This window comes from Castanea sativa, chromosome 10 (genome assembly GCF_040712315.1).
Source record: "Castanea sativa cultivar Marrone di Chiusa Pesio chromosome 10, ASM4071231v1".
In the NCBI taxonomy this organism is placed as follows: domain Eukaryota; kingdom Viridiplantae; phylum Streptophyta; class Magnoliopsida; order Fagales; family Fagaceae; genus Castanea; species Castanea sativa.
This window is the reverse complement of record NC_134022.1, coordinates 16,934,355-16,951,680: the sequence shown is the minus strand read 5'-3', so window position 1 is coordinate 16,951,680 and position 17,326 is coordinate 16,934,355. Positions and strand designations below refer to the sequence as shown.

General features: G+C 35.5%; 1 protein-coding gene across 2 annotated transcripts; it reads right to left on the bottom strand.

The window, feature by feature from the left end:
- Positions 1 to 1,706: 1,706 nt before the first annotated feature.
- Positions 1,707 to 16,595, bottom strand: LOC142613867 (DUF724 domain-containing protein 6-like). 2 transcript variants are annotated; one of them, XM_075786381.1, is made up of 10 exons: positions 15,937 to 16,595; positions 14,097 to 14,516; positions 12,522 to 12,998; positions 11,105 to 11,216; positions 7,668 to 7,808; positions 4,312 to 4,499; positions 3,654 to 3,750; positions 3,469 to 3,573; positions 2,828 to 2,986; positions 1,707 to 2,754 (listed from the first exon to the last, which is right to left on the bottom strand). In XM_075786381.1, the coding sequence occupies exons 1-10, from the start codon at positions 16,489 to 16,491 to the stop codon at positions 1,985 to 1,987; spliced, it is 3,024 nt and encodes a 1,007-aa protein (XP_075642496.1). In that variant the 5' UTR covers positions 16,492 to 16,595; the 3' UTR covers positions 1,707 to 1,984. The 2 variants fall into 2 exon arrangements, with proteins under 2 accessions (XP_075642496.1, XP_075642497.1); XM_075786382.1 differs by lacking the exon at positions 7,668 to 7,808.
- Positions 16,596 to 17,326: the final 731 nt, after the last annotated feature.

The following is a 17,326-nucleotide window of genomic DNA, read 5'->3' as shown; positions in this document are numbered from 1 at the left end:
TCTCAAGAAAAAATTCGTTATATATATATATATATAGAGAGAGAGAGAGAGAGAGATAGGTTCAAGTTATACATTTTTTAAACTGATGGATTTAAATAGATCCAACGGTTAAAAAAATACCTTCATTATTACAAATATTTTTATTAGAATCTCATTAATTACCCTCATTTATTACATTCTAAACCTATATCTAAATTTAAAAACGTTTGACATCTAACTCTCTCTCTCTCTCTCTCTCTCCTCCACCATTTCTCCTCCACCATTGTTCCACCCTTATAGGTTGCCAGCAGAAGGGGGGGAAAAAAAAAAAAAACCAAGCCGAACAATGTCGTGTGCCACATGGGGGTTCTGTTTTTGCACTTGAAAGGTCGATGACAACCAAAATTGGAGGAATGAAAAGCTTTTTCCAACCTAACCAGTTGGGCCGGCATGCAGGTTTTTCTTGCCTCAATTTAAGGAAGTGGATGAATTTTGCACGTCCCTCTCTCATACCTATCCTCCGAATATATAAAACTAAAAGTAATTCAAACTTTATAATTATATATCCTAAATTCTTAATATTATCTCTAAATATTCGTCTTTATCTGTCTCTGTTAGTTGTATCTGTGTAATCAGCATAGAGATAGCAAAATACTTTTGTCTTGACTCTTGACCCATTTGGTGTAGTGTTACCACATGAAATATGCCTCACACATTAAGAGTGACCAAACACTAATTTGCTTTTTTTCTTCTTCTTCTTCCTCTTCTTTATTTATTTTGAGTCTAGCCCATTTTTGGCAACTCGCTATTCCCTGACAAAGAAAAAATTAAAACATCATGGCTATGTTGAATAATGCAATGCAAAGGAGCTTCCACAGTAAGTCAAGGTGTGATTATTAGTACTATTGTGCCTAGCTTCCGCAGTCAATTGTTAGTGTTCGGCTTGGTTTGTTTTTTCTTCTGCTGGCAACCTATCAAGATGGAACAATGGTGGAGGAGCAATGAGAGAGAGAGAGAGAGAGAGAGAGAGAGAGAGAGAGAGAGAGAGAGAGAGAGACGTTTTTGAGTTTAGACATAGGATTAGAATGTAATAAATGAGAGTGATTAATGAGATCCTATTAAGAATATTTGTAATAATGAAGGTCTTTTTTTAACCGTTAGATCAACTTAAATCCAACGGTTTAAAAAATAAATAATTCTAAAGAGTTACACTTGGTGTAACTTGAACCCATCTCATATATATATATATATATATATATATATATATATATATAGAGAGAGAGAGAGAGAGAGAGAGAGAGAGAGAGAGAGAGAGAGATGGAGATGGGCTCAAGTTACACTAGGTGTAATTTAAACTCATCTCATATAGAGATACACACGGAGAAGGTTACACTAAACACTGTACATTTGTTGCATGAATAGGCAGCACCCCAATCATGTAGAAGCCGATAGAGTTCAGTCATGCTCAGTGCTCACCTCTCCTCAATCACCCTCATGGGCCATGATGGTCTCAATGTAACCCAGGAACTCGTCGTTGATGAAGATGGCCGGATGGGATTCTGCTAGCTGGAGCACAGGCCGCAGAGGACTGTCTGAGTGAAGATTAATTGTGCGTGACACACCCTATTTAATTATTTAATTATTTGTGAAACGATGATTTGGGGCATATTGGTTTAGATGGTGTAAAACGAGGATTTTACACTACATTAATCACTACAATAAATATATAATCACTACCATAAAAACTCATATATATAATCAAGAGCCAAAATACCATCAATCACTAACCAGTCTAAACCTGCCATCAATCATCCAGTATGTGATATCTTCAAGGCTAGATACAAAACTAAAAGGAAGTCATAAAAGCATACGTAGTTGGAGTCAAACAAATGCCTACTTCTATCGCCAATAATCTAAACTTGTGGAGTTAACAAACTACCATTACAGTTATGCAGCACTAGTGGGGTCATGAACAGTAAGAGAGACAACAGGATCTTGGGGGATATCACCCTGATTTCCAAGGGGCAGCAGCTAGCTTCTCAAAATTAATCCGGTTGTTCTGAATGTCTTCCTTGATTGCATCTGCATGCATCTGCAAACCGGCAATTTCACGTATTTTGTTCTCCATTTCTGACTCGATTGATGCACGTTTTTCCTGTAACTCAATGATCTTCTTAGAAATATTGGCCATCTCTTCAGCCATTTCTGCTTTCTCACGATCAAAATGCAATATCTTGCCCTCAGCATCTTTTGACTCATTCAGAATCTGTGCCTCCCTATCTTTAAATGATATCATTTCATTGATACGGCTTCTTAGAAGTGTAACATCAAATCCCTGCTTTTCCAGGTCACGAAGACCCTCCAAATAGCTATCGAAAATGCTTCTAGGATCACCAAATTGCAACTTGGATATTTTCTCAACCAGACTGGAAAAAGTTACCATATTACCAATTGCCAATCCCTCACGGTATGCCTCTGTACACTTAACCAAAGGACGAAAATGTGGATTTTGTGGCAATGCTTTAAATATTTCCATAGATTCAATTGTCTTCCAGAGTGGCGAGCTCTTCACAAACGGCAAGCTTCTATTCTCATCCAACGCAGAGTCACCTGTGGTATCAGTTGCAGGAACTTGCGGTTCAGTGTCAACAGTTGCAGGAACTTGCAGTGCAGTATCAACTTGTCCTCTTGCTTCACCGAGTTTATCAGCAGTTCCACCAACTGGCCCTTCTCTTTCTTCGCTGCGTTCATCAGCAGTTCCAGCAGACGACGGTCCTAAGCAGAAAACAAATATAATCAGAACATATTGCTATAACAGGGAATGAATTAATATGTAAAACTAGCTTACTTGGTTCATTGACATTTGGTGGACTCTGCATTCCAAACCATGCTGATAGAGGTCGATCATCATCATCAGTATTGTCAACCCTTGTCATAACAGCATCATCTGACGTGCAATTTGTCCCAGAAACTTCAGCTAATTTTCTTCTGGAGGTATCATGAGAGTCTACAAAATACAAGCTATGGCTTCAGTTCCAGACATCAGTTAGAAAATAGGATAATACACTTTCTTTCATGTAATTATTTGTGATGGAGTTGTTTCCCAGGAAGGTAGGAAATCACCTCCCCCCCCTCTCTTACTGGACAACAGGATAATACACTTTCTTTCATGTAATTATTCGAAATGAAGTTGTTTCCCAGGGGCGGGAAATCCCCCCCCCCCCCCCTTATTACTTCTTGGGGCTAGTCAAATTTTATCTCTTACTATGATCTTGGTCCTTGCTTCTGGTCTCTAATAAGGTTTAGAAGCTACTTATTTGGGGACTGAAAAAAAGAAGCTAAATTTGAACAAATCAATTTTTTTTATAGGTGAGTTTGGGCCCCTAGAGGAGGAAGAAAGGGTTATTCACATTAGTGGCCTCTACTTCATAAGACATAGTCCCAAGCTGATTGTGCTACCCCTTGGGGAATAAGATTGCACAGTCATACCTGTAGACTGCTCCCCTGTAACCATATCTGAAGCAACTCCTTGAGTTAGATGATCTTTTACATCAGTTTCATTAGCAGCACCTCCAACTTCATTCTGCCCCTGACCTACAAATCAGAAAGCACAGTGGTTCTTGTAAAAATGAGAAATATTTAGTGCATTATTGTGGCTTGAAATTATTATATACCTCCCAGTGAAGCTTCTGAGCTTGTGATTACTAGTTTACGAGGTCTTCCTCTCTTTCTTTTATTGCTACTTCCTCCAGATTTCTGCTGATCTATCTCCTGCACAGAAAAAACAAAATCATAACCAATTCCACCAGGCTTAGTAACAAATGGAAATTAGAGAAAAGACAAATCACTATGGTGGACCATTCACTAGGTGTTGAGTACCATGTCTAGATACAGAACCAGCGGTGGAGAGGATTAGCCAAAGTTGAATTACGAGCAACTTGATATGACACAACCTGGTATTGTAGCTTATTTTAGATAATGTCAAATGGAATAATGGTCCAGAGCTGGAAGTTTTTAACACTTAATGTTCAATCTCAATCCACAATTTGAATACTAGGCCCCAACATATAAATTAAATTGATAATGCTATAGAAATCTATGTGCCTTTTCAAGTGGTCTATCTCTCTCTCTCTCTCTCTCTCTCTCTCACTCACACACACACACACACACACACACACACACAAACACAACACATTGTACACCATACTAAAATGGCTATACTTTGCCTAAAAAGAGTGGCACGCTGAGTACCCCTGACGCCATTTAAACAATTGGCTGTAATTTGCTTCTGAGTTCTAACTTAAATAAGGTGAATCCCAATATAACACTTACCATGATGCCCTTTTCTTTTGTTGAATGATTTGTATTCTTCTTCTTTGAAAGCTGTCGAGGATTTCCAGAGTCTAAACCTCCCATCTCCTTAGCTTCTAACCCTAAGATGAAAGGTATTCCAGCTTCTTTTTTTACACCTGCCTGATCACTTTCTTTTGCAGTGCCACCACTTGCATTGCCTTTCTTACCTGCATATAATCAAGCATCAAGATTCTTTCCTATAGATAATAATAATAATAATAATAATAATAATAATGATAACAATCTGTTAGTGTTAGTCGTATGTGACTATGCGGTTATTAATTAATTGACTAGTTATTCTTGTACTAACTTAAGGGTATTGTAGTAGACGTGTCATATCACTCCAATAGATTTGATTCTTATGAGAAGGGAAATGAAATTAACTTAAGGGTATTCTTATAGTTGTGTCATATCACTCCTAGATTTGATTCTTATGAGAGGGGAAATGAAATTTGAGGCTTGGGAAAGAACCTTGGCACTTGAGCTTAAAGAAATGGAGTTGGATGAATTTTGCAGGAGGAAATTCTGCAGGCTAGATCTGATGGAGCAAGAATTCCTCTCCACTCAACGGAACAAGACCAAGAGCTAGGCTCCAATACCAAATGATGCAAGACACAAAATACTTGCACTTTCAACAGAGAGAGATTCTAGAGAGAAAGGGAAAGTCCAGAAGAAGAGGAGGAACTCACACCTCAGTCTAACTCAAAACCTGAAATTCTGTAACTTTTATAATAAAATAATCAAGGAATATTACAATGCATGTACGTGGATATTTACAGCCTAGGAGTTACTCATGGGTGATGGCATCAAGACAACATCACCCACAACTAACATTTATCACATGCTAAATACAATTGTAACATATTTATCACATGCTAGATTTAATAAAGCACATTTACTTATAAAATTAAATAAAAATATTTAATAAAGCACATGACTTCCAACAACTTCCTAAAATCTAACATGCACATGTGCCAGTAACTAATTCTCTCCAATTTCAATTACCATAACAAACTTGGAAAATTTGCATTTAGCTACAATAACCATGTGGCACATGTGAAATTCAACTAGCCTTGGCCTTCTTGTGCAACTTGGCCAAGCTAGGCCCCCATGTATCCCATGTGGCATTTTGATGCCATGTCATCATGCCACAAAATCTTTCCCACATATGCATTACACTCACCATCATATTGCATTCATCTTTGGTTGTAATCATGGTTGTCAAGATTGGGATTCTACACATGATTGGTTAGGGGGTCTCGTGAATTGGATTGAGGATCGTAAGATTCTACTTTTCGTTATATATTATGAATTATGATTACTAGTTTTATATATATATAAAAAATTCATAATATATGTTAATCATTGGAAAATAGTAAACTTTGATAAAAATCAATATATATATAAAAGCAGAGACCTCACGTAGGAGAGCATGAGGTTCTGCCAACTAGCACATTTGTTGAACTTCTCATTTAGGCTTCCACCTCATCAAAGTTTATATTTATGTAAAACTTTTAATTCATTGAATGTGTCAATGAAGTGAATACACATTAATTATCTATAAGTATGCACTAATTATATATATAAGAATTTTATATGGTTTTTTTTAAAAAAATATATAAGAAAGAAAAAACATCACGTGAGAGACCATGCGATTCTTTCATGTAGCACTTTGTAAGAGTAATTTTTCATTTAGCTTTACACCTTAACTTCTTTACATATTTGGATTATAATAAAATTCTTTTAATAAGATATCACTACTTTCACTGAGTGTTTAATTTACCACTATCATACTTCAATAACATAAATGTGACATCATAAATTTTAGATGATATTTCCATAAGCCAACTAAATATTTACATTTTTCTCAAAAAAAAAAAAAAAACATTTACATGAAATTACAAATTTTTTATGCTAACTCCAAGCCAATGTAAAAATAAAAATTATGATTAAAAACTTCAGCAAAAAAAATAAACGATTAAACAAACAATCAACTTATTACACCACAATTTTCTTTTTTTTAGAAGATATTACACCACATAATAACTAATTTCTAATTTATGTAACTTTTTCTTGATGGTTTCAATTCTTCATCTCCTTAATTTTGTATTACATCATTCATTTAACAAAAATCTCTTCATGTTATTGCAACATTACTTCATGTTATTACTTTAAAATATTTTGGATATTCTATATAGGTTTTTCACAAAACAGCTTAAAGCATTATCCGCACATCGCGCGGGACCATGGCTAGTTACTTATAAAAGGTAATAACTACTAAGTACCAAATTATAAATACATGATCGAATGACAAATTTCAAACTTCGAAGTTACAATTTCAAAGTGGGGGTGGGGGGGGGGGGGGGGGGGGGGGTTCAACCACCCAAATTACACAATCCGATACCGAGATAGCATGCCTAGCCAACTGATGGGCTGCAGCATTGTTGCACCTGTGGACATGGTTTGCTTCCCACTCATAGATTTATCACATCCTCAGGCACTTTTGAACATGGCTCCACATTTAAACTAGTTCTAGCAAAACAATGCTTAAGTCGATAAATTCCCCCAGAAAAAATAATCCCACAATACTTACACTTAACCTTTTTCAAATTACTATCTACTCCAACTTACACAATGAAACTCTAATTTGAGAAAGCCTTAAACATAGAGTTAAACATAAAAGTTATACATCATGAAAAGGATAATTAAACTCAGTTCTAAGCAAGAATAAGTTGTAAAAACTCAGGGCAAGTGATAAAATGAACTTAAAAGCACAGCTATGAACAAAATGCAACAAAAATCATAAAGCTATAGAGTATACTAACATAGCAAAATATGCAGACCTGAACTTAAAAGACAGTCATACAGCTTTTAAAAAAATAGAGGCAAAAAGAGGTACACATTACACAATGAGTTTAACTATGAGACTGAAGAAGCTTGTAAAAATAGCAAAGAGTAGTTTTGAGGCTTGTATTGTATCTCTGTTTTTTTTATAAATAAATTTTTTTTTTTTTTTTTTTTTTTTTTAAGTTTCAATTGCCTAGATTAAATTTTAGATACATGACTGAAAGTAACAAACCATTTCCTAGAAAACAAGTGCAATTTGTTAAAAAAATTTATTAAAAAAAAAAACATTCCAAAATTCATTTTTATTTTCCCCGTAAAGTAAACAATGCCAAAAGATCACCAAACAATTCATTCTGTCAAATTAATATCAGAAACTTAGCCCCAGCAAAAAGCATGAACAATCTATATCAATTACTAGATGAGTGAACAAGCCAACAAATATGGGGAAAAAATAAAGAACCGGCACCGGAACCAGAAAAAAAACTCACCAACACGGAGTTGCATCACCGGCTCAGGAGTCGTCTCCCTCAATTGGGCATGGCAGTAGGCGCGACGTCGTCTCGGCACAGTAGCAGTCTCTCTCTCTCGCAGCAAGCACACCAGTCTCTCTCTCTCTCTCTCGGATTGTGCTGAGTTTGGGATTTTGGGGATTTTTTTTATATTAAAAATTCGATTTTTACACAATGGGTTGAGCTGACAAAAAACTCAGCAGGGCCCTTTTTTACTCAGCTTGGACTCGAAATTGGAGCCCCAATAACCAAAACAAATTCATCTAATCCCATGCAGTAGGATCGCGTTACGCTCTAGCATGCGATCCCACTGTGATTCCACATCCTACTCGATCCAAATTTGATTCAAGGGAGTGGGATTGTAGGAAGATCCCACAATCCAAGATTGCAATTTTCACAACCTTGGTTGTAATTGATATGGCTGAAGAAAAGTCTATTGTGATGTCTAAAGAAAAAATATCCTTGCTTGACAATGATGACGTGCCAAAATCAATACCTCATAGAAGCTATAAATGGTTTACAACAAAACATTTGACAGATGTCCTTGCTTTTTTTTTTTCTTTTTTTTTTTTGGATAAGTTTGACATATGTCCTTCCTTGGGCACACATTGTGAAAGTCCTTTTAAGTGGGAAACAAATATTAAAATATTTGACAGGTTTTTCGATTTCCTAATGCAGAGGATCCGACCTATGAGAATTGGATGAGTAAGGATTCCGTTGTTATGGGGTGGTTGTGGCATAGCATGGAACTCCATATTGCTACTATAGTCGTAACTCTTTAGCTCTTCCAAGCAAATTTAGGACTCTATTGCAAAATCTTTTTTGCATCAGCGTAATGTTTCTTGGGTTATGAGATATATGAGAAGTTTTTTTTTAACCAAACAGAACAGAAAATCATTCTCTAAGTACTACAGCGCCCTTGAGAACTATGGAATTAATTCTGGCAGAATCAGCCCTTTACTACCAATTTGGAGCAACAAAAACATTAGAAGGAATTTATGATTGCTACATTAGTCTTGTTTAGTTTCTGATCTACATGGTTCCAAAGATCATAATTGCCAGTGAAACCTTACCTTCAACTTGCCAGTGAAACCTTACCTTCAACCGCCAATGCTCATTCTCATTTACTTAACTCATCCGTAGGCCAAGGCTCTATTTACATAACTTCGAAGAGTCTTCTACTTTGGTTTCTAGAAGTGAAGGTAGTAGTTCCTATAGTGGTTCTCGTGGTAATGGTCATGATGCTGGACATGGTTCCAAGAAGTGTGATCATTGTGGTGCTCCAATCACATTGAATGTTATTATTGGGTTAAGCTCTAGCTATACATATGACTCCCAGTTTTGGTTCTCAGGAAACACTCATCTTTTAACTTAGCAAGCTAATTCAGAAAATGCATATTTCTCTTTCCTCTTATTTCACTATTACATTAACCAATTCCGATAATGTTATATGTGCAAAAGAATCTTCTCTGTCCTGGGTCATTGACTCCAATGCTAACATTTGTTTGGTCAATATACTCTCTTTTCTGATTGGCATCCTCTAAAATAAACACCATATTGTTTTAGTGCAATCGTTCCAATAGATAAAGCAACGAGTCCCAATGTATATGATCATACGCTTTCTATATCCCACTTACAAATCACACCCAGGACACAACTCTTCACTCTATTATCCAAACATTCCTTCGCACTAAGGACTGAATCCAATATCTGCCAACCCCCAACAAGAGCATTCTGTGTCTCAGATACGAGTTTATCCAACACCAACCACCAATAATTGAAACACTTACCATAAGGCTAATGGGCCGAAAATCCCTAATATTAATGGCATTATTCTTTTTGGGAATTAATGCTTGAAAAGAGGCATTAAGGGACTTTTCAAATACAAAATTCCTATAGAGAACTACAATGAAAACTTTCCTCCTTGGAAACAAACAGTAGGCTATCTAGAGACATTCTGTCCTGTTGCAATACTGTCCAGACTTTGCTTTTTGTTGCTATTAGTCACGCTTAGCTTTTATATCAGCTTGATATCAAGAATGTCTTTGGTCATGGGGATTCTTAGGAGGAGGTCCACTTGGATCAACCACCTAGACATGTTTTAGCCAGTACTGAACATCTTGTATGTCAAGTGAGAAAAGGCTTTATAAGAATTGAAGCAATCCCTTTGTGTATGGTTTGATCGATTTAGTTCTGTTGTGCTTGAGTATAATTCTCAGCATTCTAACATTGCTAATTTAATCTTTTATGCCACTCTTCCATCAGTACCATTGTCTTGATTGTATATATGAATGATATAGTCATTTCTGGAAGTGACTCCAGAATTGCTGATTAGAAATGACATTTGGGTCAAAAATTCCATACCAAAGATTTGGGTTCTCTTTGCTATTTCCTTGGAAGTGGAGTTGCTCGTTCCTCTCAGGGAATCTCTCTCAAAGGAAATATGTATTTGATAATACTCCTATGGACTCTACAGTTAAACTTGATTGTGAGTGGAGTGAACTGTTTACTAATGTTGACAATACAGAAGTTTAGTTTGGAATTTGATTTATCTTACTAGTAATTGCCCTGGCATTACTTATATCATTGGTGTGATTAGTCAGTATATGCATGCCTCTCATCAAGCTCATTTTGAAGTTGTTTATCATATCTTGTGTTATTTGAAAGGATCCAATCAAATAATACATGCAGGAAAATCAGCTTTAACTCCGTAGGATCACCTGGGTGCAAACTGCTCTACAAGCCTTTTGCTTCCCCGTTTACTATGGGTTTCAATGATGCTAATTGGGCTAGTAGTAGCTCTGATAGGAAGTCTACCTCTGCTATTGTACCTTGGTTGAAAGTAACCTTGTTACTAGATGTTATGGGTTCATTCTTTTCTTCAAGATATTGGTGGTGGTGTTTTTCTTCCTATGGAGATGTGTAACAACAAGGTTGTCATCTTCATTGCCAACAATATCGTTTTCCATTATCACACCAAACATATTGATGCAAACTGTTGTTTTAGTCAAGATTTATTGATGAAGAAATAAATTGCCACTCCCATGTTCGCTCCAATGATTAGCTAGGTAATATCTTTACAAATCCATTAGCTAATGCCTCCTTCCCACGATTATCTTCCAAGCTGGGTATATTTGATCCATATGCTCCAGCTTGAGGGAGTGTTAGCGTTAGTTGTTATGTGGTTATTTTATAATCGGCTTGTTAGTCTTGTATTAGCTTAAGGATAAAATAGAAATATATGTTATGGTGGAGGGACTGAAAAATTAAGACCTAAACCGATTTTCTAATATATCTCCTTCAGTCTTCTCTTCCTTCTCATCTAAACCTAAGCTTCCAAAGTTTATAAAACCCTAATCTTCTAAAGTTTATAACTAAACAAAATCCATAAAATGTACATGTGGGACTATATATACCTGATGCTGAAGTCAGTGGGTCTTTAACTGGTGTCTTTGTATATCTTCTTTTTGTATTTACAGGATTTGTTCTTGGATTGTCCAATTTACCCAGCTCCCGTTGCTTAGTCCACTGCACAAGGAAAGGAAAATGCCCCGATTAGCCATATCAGGTCACTGAAAATACAAATTGATGCACAGGTAAGTGATTATCATCGCCCTTCAATGTGATAAAAGAAAACAAATTCATATAGAATGGTTTACTTTAAATCAAGGTGTCCTCACTAGATACCTTTAACACAAAATTGCTTCTTCAGCAGTATCCACCCCAAATAAGCCAAATGGACCAGGTTTTCATTAACAGTCTTACAAGTTATACACAAATGTTTTTTTAAGTGGTACTTCAACAAGCAAGCTTCTCTCTCTGGCTATTCGGAAGCAATCATGTCAGCAAGTTTTGTTTCAAGACATATGCAAGCACGCACAAGAATACTTAATAACCCACATATCTTCCTATTCTTTTATAATTTCTTTAATTCTTTATTCCTCACCCCCCCCCCCCCCACCCCCAACCCCCACTTTTCTTTTTTTAAGGAATTTGAATTATGGAGCCTACATCTGTCCATCTGCTGACATCAATCGGCAACCAACTGATACCAAAAAAAAAAAATGAAAAGAAGGCACACTCTTTTTTTATTTTTCTTTTTTTAAAAAGAGAAAAGAAAATTACCAATAGCATGAATGTGCACACACTTGTGAAGCTGGAAGTTAGCATATAATTCAATAAACCATAAGAGTTGGGTTGGATGTAGCAACTATATATTTAATTTAGTACTAAAATAATCCTATAATACAATTTCCATTTAAAATAAATAAATAAAAACACACTAAAAGCAAAACATTTTGAGATCAAAAAACCCATATCTGTAAAATTACTAAAGTAATCCTAGAATAGGGTTCGCTTTTTTTAAAAGTAGAATTGTGAAAAAAACCAAAGGTAAATACACTTCCTTGCAAAATAGACTATAATATGTAAGATATATAACTGAATCCCATGTAAGCTTTGCTACTGTTCAAGAGTACATTCCGCCTCTGAATTTGCAATCTTGACTTGGAGTAGAAACTTTGAGAAGAGAACAAGTACTCATTAAGGATAGGACAAGGGGTTAATTGATAAGATTCCAAGGTGAGACTTTGTCATGAATTGCAAATCATGTGAAGGTTGATGGTGTCTCTTGTTTCAATATGTTCACATTTGACTCAGATTAAAATTTGAGTGTATACTGTATATGGCAAGGCATAAATGAAGGACTAATAGGAGATATTTCCTTTCCCCTAAAAAAGCTCTTACATTAATATATCCATGTTTATCTTGATCAAAAATTCAGCATAGAGGTTTTGAAAAACTAAAATGATTTCAAGAAGAGATTCAACTCACAACTTTCCTTTGCCTAACAAGGCTCTCAGTTTTAGCAGAAGGTTGATTCCCAATGACACCTGATAATTTTGACCCTTTACCACCACTGTTTGGAGTAGCCATTCCAGAAAGTACTTTCATTGATACTTTGCTTGGCGTCTTCCTTGACTGACATGCTGTAATGGATAATGGGCCCTCAGCAGCATTCTCTGTTTTCAACTTTTTTGAAGGATGTGTCCGTGTAGCATCACCATTAGGAGTGGGCACTTTAAATTTTATAGTCTTCATGCTTGGGGTCAAGGCAGGAGTAACTTCTTTTCCTTCGTTAGGACACTGCTCCATCAAATTCTTCACAGAATTTGTAGAAAGAGGGGTTCTATTTTCAATTTTATCCTTTGCAACACCTGAACTTTCAATTTGAGTGGTTATCACAAGGTTACCAGTATTGTTTTGAGCATGTCCTGGCCGTTCTTGAACATCTGAAGCAGGCACTACTTCCTGAAACAAACTCTTGTTATTTAAGCTACCAATAAATGTGTAATATCACCTTATGATTATAAAAGTATTCATTAAAAAGTGATTGTAACTTTAATAACTCTATCTCATGCATGCCACTAAACTTTTAATTTTTAAATTCATCTCTGTTATCTAAAGACCTACTTAATGACATGCTTGATTGCCTAGGTATGGTCATTTGTATGCATCTCTCAGCAAGTCATGCACCAAAATTGAATCTTTATAAGAACAAAATAATTAATAATGATGCAGTTGGAACTTGAAAGTAACTTCCTAGGAAAAACAATAACCATCTAGAATTTTTTTTTTTTTTTTTTTTGGGATAAATATAGAAAATTTATTATATAACCTGGTATTAGATATACCTCATACCAACAAACACATGTTAAACAATAGTAATGCCACCAATATTATGTCATAAAAATTATTTTAGCTTATGTGTCAATTCAATCTTCCAATTGTCCCTCTCCTGATAAAGGTTGGGAAACCGCTCTTTAGCACGTTAACTTTAGCATCAGATGAGTCCAACATTATGCATTTGTTTGGGAACAACTTATTTAGTTTTTTGCTGAAATTTTTTACTAAAAGTGTGGTAAATATACTTATACTTTGAAAAAATGAGGTTTTAAAAAACTTTACATAAAAGCTTAAAAGCAAAAAGCTTGCTTATAAGCTATTACCATTCCAAGGAGATTCAAGAACATTCTTGATTGCCTAATGAATTTATTTTTATGGCCACTTCCCATGCTTCTCTCATAACTATCAAAAGCAATAAAATAAATGTGGGTTCATCCAATCAAGTCATCCATCATACAAAGATATTCTCAAGTTGGCCCTATGCACTGTGTCGTATAAAAGAAATTAATTTCTCTGCCCCTTTTCTGAGGAATGATTTATCCACCACAGGTACTATGAAAACATAAAGATCATTTAAATAAAGAAGGGCAGCATGACATTTACACTTTCTTTTGGAAGAACAGAGAAAAAGATACATAAGTTTGTCAAGAGCATAAGAATGCCACCCACAATAACAATAGCAAACCTAAATTCATTACCACCATAGAGAGGGAGAGACCATACCTCCGATCCTCTATCCCATTTTCCATCTTTCCATTCCACATGGGGCCTTATTTCTGACTGATTAATTATCTTATTCTCATTCGCAAGCTTGAAAAAGACAAGATATCTTGTATCAGTAAAAAGTTTCACAATCACACCAGGCCGCCAAGCAAAGTCCCAAAATGCATCCACTTTTTCCAACACATCATATCTTTTGTTCACGGGTGGATGTGGAGGACGAGGCCGAATGTGAAGTAAATCTACGGTAATCTTCTCAAGCCCAGCCTCATCACCATTTCTCGAGCTCTGACACTTCACAATGAATGTGTCATCCTCGTTTTCTTTAATGACAATCGCAGGGAACCAAGCATCACGTAAATTTTCTTTTTTGATATTCACTTCCACATCTGTTCCTGAGCTAAAAATTGACTCTGCCTTTTTCTTTAGAACCAAAATACCCAATCAGCCATATGGAATAAAAGTTGAACAGTAAACAGATATGTAGCTATATAAACGAAGAGAGAGCAAAATGGAAATAAGGGATCTTCAGGCTCCATAACATACAAACAAAATACTCAATAGATAAATTGAAACACACTAGAACCGAGGAGAAAAAAAAATAGTATCATAAACACATACATTTACATATATCCTACATTAGGGATATTGTGCAATCAGCAACAAGTGGTAGAACTTTTGCTTGAACTGAAAAGGAACATGCTATGGAGCCATTCAAACTCTAGAACATCCAAACACCCCTAACCATTTGTATAAATACAGCGCATACATTTCAACAAATTAGTAAAAATTAGAATCTGATGACACCAAGTAAAATTAGTATTAAACATTAAGTATTATGAAGATACCATATAATTCACACACAAAAATCTATCAAGAGATTCAAGACAACATTGTCTGCTCATAAATCACTACAAAACAGTTAAAATTGTGTGTGTGTGTGTATTGTTTTCACATACCATTTCATTATATCAAAAGTACTACTTAGTTCATGAAATGAACAAACCCAAGAGATTAGCACCCACCAAAACAATGAGAAAGACCATACCACAGTCAAACAAATAAAAAACCCTCCAAAATATTAATTAACCACATAGCATATCTAGATAAGCAATTGAACAATCGAAAAAAAAAACAACACCCCTCAAAAGTCAAAACAACTTTAGCACATACACCAACCAAAAACAGCATATTACCATTAAACAAACAAAAAATACACACACCAAGATCAGCAGTTTAACAAGCCCACCAAATTAATACAGATAATAATAAAAAATAAAACAACAACAATAACAGTAGCACATAATCCAACAAAGAACCAATATTACTGTCCAACAAAGAAACAATCCTTCAGAAGACTAGTGAAGCACATCTAGATCAACAATTTAACAAGCCCACAAAAGTATTTCCCATCAAGACAACAGTATTTAGCACATGCACCAACAAAAAACACCACATTACCATCAAACAAAGAAACAGTTCTTCAGTATACTAGTTAACCACATGTAGATCAGCAATATAACAAGCTCACAAAATGAATACCCCTCAAAACAACATCTTTTAGCACATATACCAACAAAAAACACCATATTACCATGAAACCAAAAAACAATCCTTCAGAATACAAGTTAACCACATGTAGATCAGCAAATTAACAAAAACCCACAAAAGTATTACCTAGAAAGACAACAGCTTTTAGCACATGCACCAACTAAAAAGACCATATTACCACCAAACAAATAACACAACACCAATTCAACAAAAACCCACAAATTAAAACCCATTTTCAACAACAATTCAAACATCCTCCCACAACAAAAACCCTAAAACCCACATGGAATACCTGCTTTGTAGGCCGAACCCACTTCCCTTCAAGCCATTCAAGGTGCACCCTCAAATCCTTAATATCAAACTCAATCACATCAGGGGGGTTCTCAAAGAAAACCCTGTACCTCGACTTTCCCAAAGCCTTCTTAACCACACCAGTCCACCAACCGTCTCTACAATAAGCACCAACAATCTCACCTTCAACGAAATCCTTAGTGTTAGCAAGGTCGTCTTTGGGAGGCAAAGGTCTCACGTAGGACAAATCGACATCTTCCTTCAACTGCTCAGACCCATCTTCGGTTAGCAAAGTCTTGTACTCGACCCGAGCTTTCTTTTGCTTCTTGGAAATAGAGGACTCAAGAACGGTGGCTATGTACCAAGACCCTTTGAACCCTTCTTCGTCACTGCTCACCTCGACTTCTGTGCCTACTGCAAAAAGCTGCTGTGGCACTGGTTGTGGCTGTGGCTGTGGCTGAGGCTGAGGCTGTGGCTGTGGCTGAGGCTGTGGCTCGCTGCTGCTTCCGAAGCTCCCCATTTTGGTTGTATTACAAGTAGGGTGGGGTTGAGTCATGAGTGAGAGAGCGCAAGAGAGAGAAACCCTCGGGGATCTACGCTTTTTTTACGGTCAAAGCTGTGAGACTCAGCTTCACTCCCTAGCCTTTTTTTTTTTTTTTCCTTTTTTTTCTTGTTTTTTACCATGTAATTTAGGTCCCGTGTTCATTGAATTTAAAAGATGTGTCAATTCAGTTACAATATGATTAAAATTTTGACTCATAACATAAAGTAATCACCATAAAGTGAATGTTATATACTAAAATTTTATATCATATTTATTACATAATTCTTCATTCCACACAATGAGTAATTACAAGAAAGAATGATGACCCATGGTGGCATGTTCGTGTGAACCTTAGATACTATTTACGCATATAGATCCTAAAAACCACTATACTTCACACAAACCATGTCATAGTTATGCCTTTATAAAAATTTTATAAAGAAAGTCTAGGAACACAATTTGTGTCATAATTGTGAGATGATCGACTATGAGTAGTAAAGAAAAAATAGTATGTTTATGTGAAAGTAACTATCCACTGCTCACAATCCACAACTTCGAGAAGTTGTTGTAAATATTGTGGACCTAGAAAAACAATATTTGAAAGTGAGTAAATAAATTCCGAAGATAAGCACATATTAGTATTAAAGCCTACTTTAAAATAAATAAATAATTATTTTACCATTTTACTTGGTATAGGTAAAATATACTTTTTATATGTATATTGTTATTATATTTATAGGATTTTTTTTTCTTATAGAAAAGCAATGAAATTTATTTTATCAAATTAAGACCAATGAGAATCATCTCATATATAATGTTCATTAAAAACAAATAGAGACTTTTGTAT

What these genes read in the sequence shown, in the direction of transcription:
- LOC142613867 (XM_075786381.1), bottom strand. Translation starts at nt 16,491, where the DNA reads ATGACTCAACCCCACCCTACTTGTAATACAACCAAAATGGGGAGCTTC. An exon ending in TTGTTAGGCAAAGGAAAGTT is followed by an intron (nt 11,217 to 12,521) that starts GTGAGTTGAATC and finishes TTCCTTGTGCAG; the next exon opens with TGGACTAAGCAACGGGAGCT. An exon ending in GGTGATGCAACTCCGTGTTG is followed by an intron (nt 4,500 to 7,667) that starts GTGAGTTTTTTT and finishes GATTATATGCAG; the next exon opens with GTAAGAAAGGCAATGCAAGT.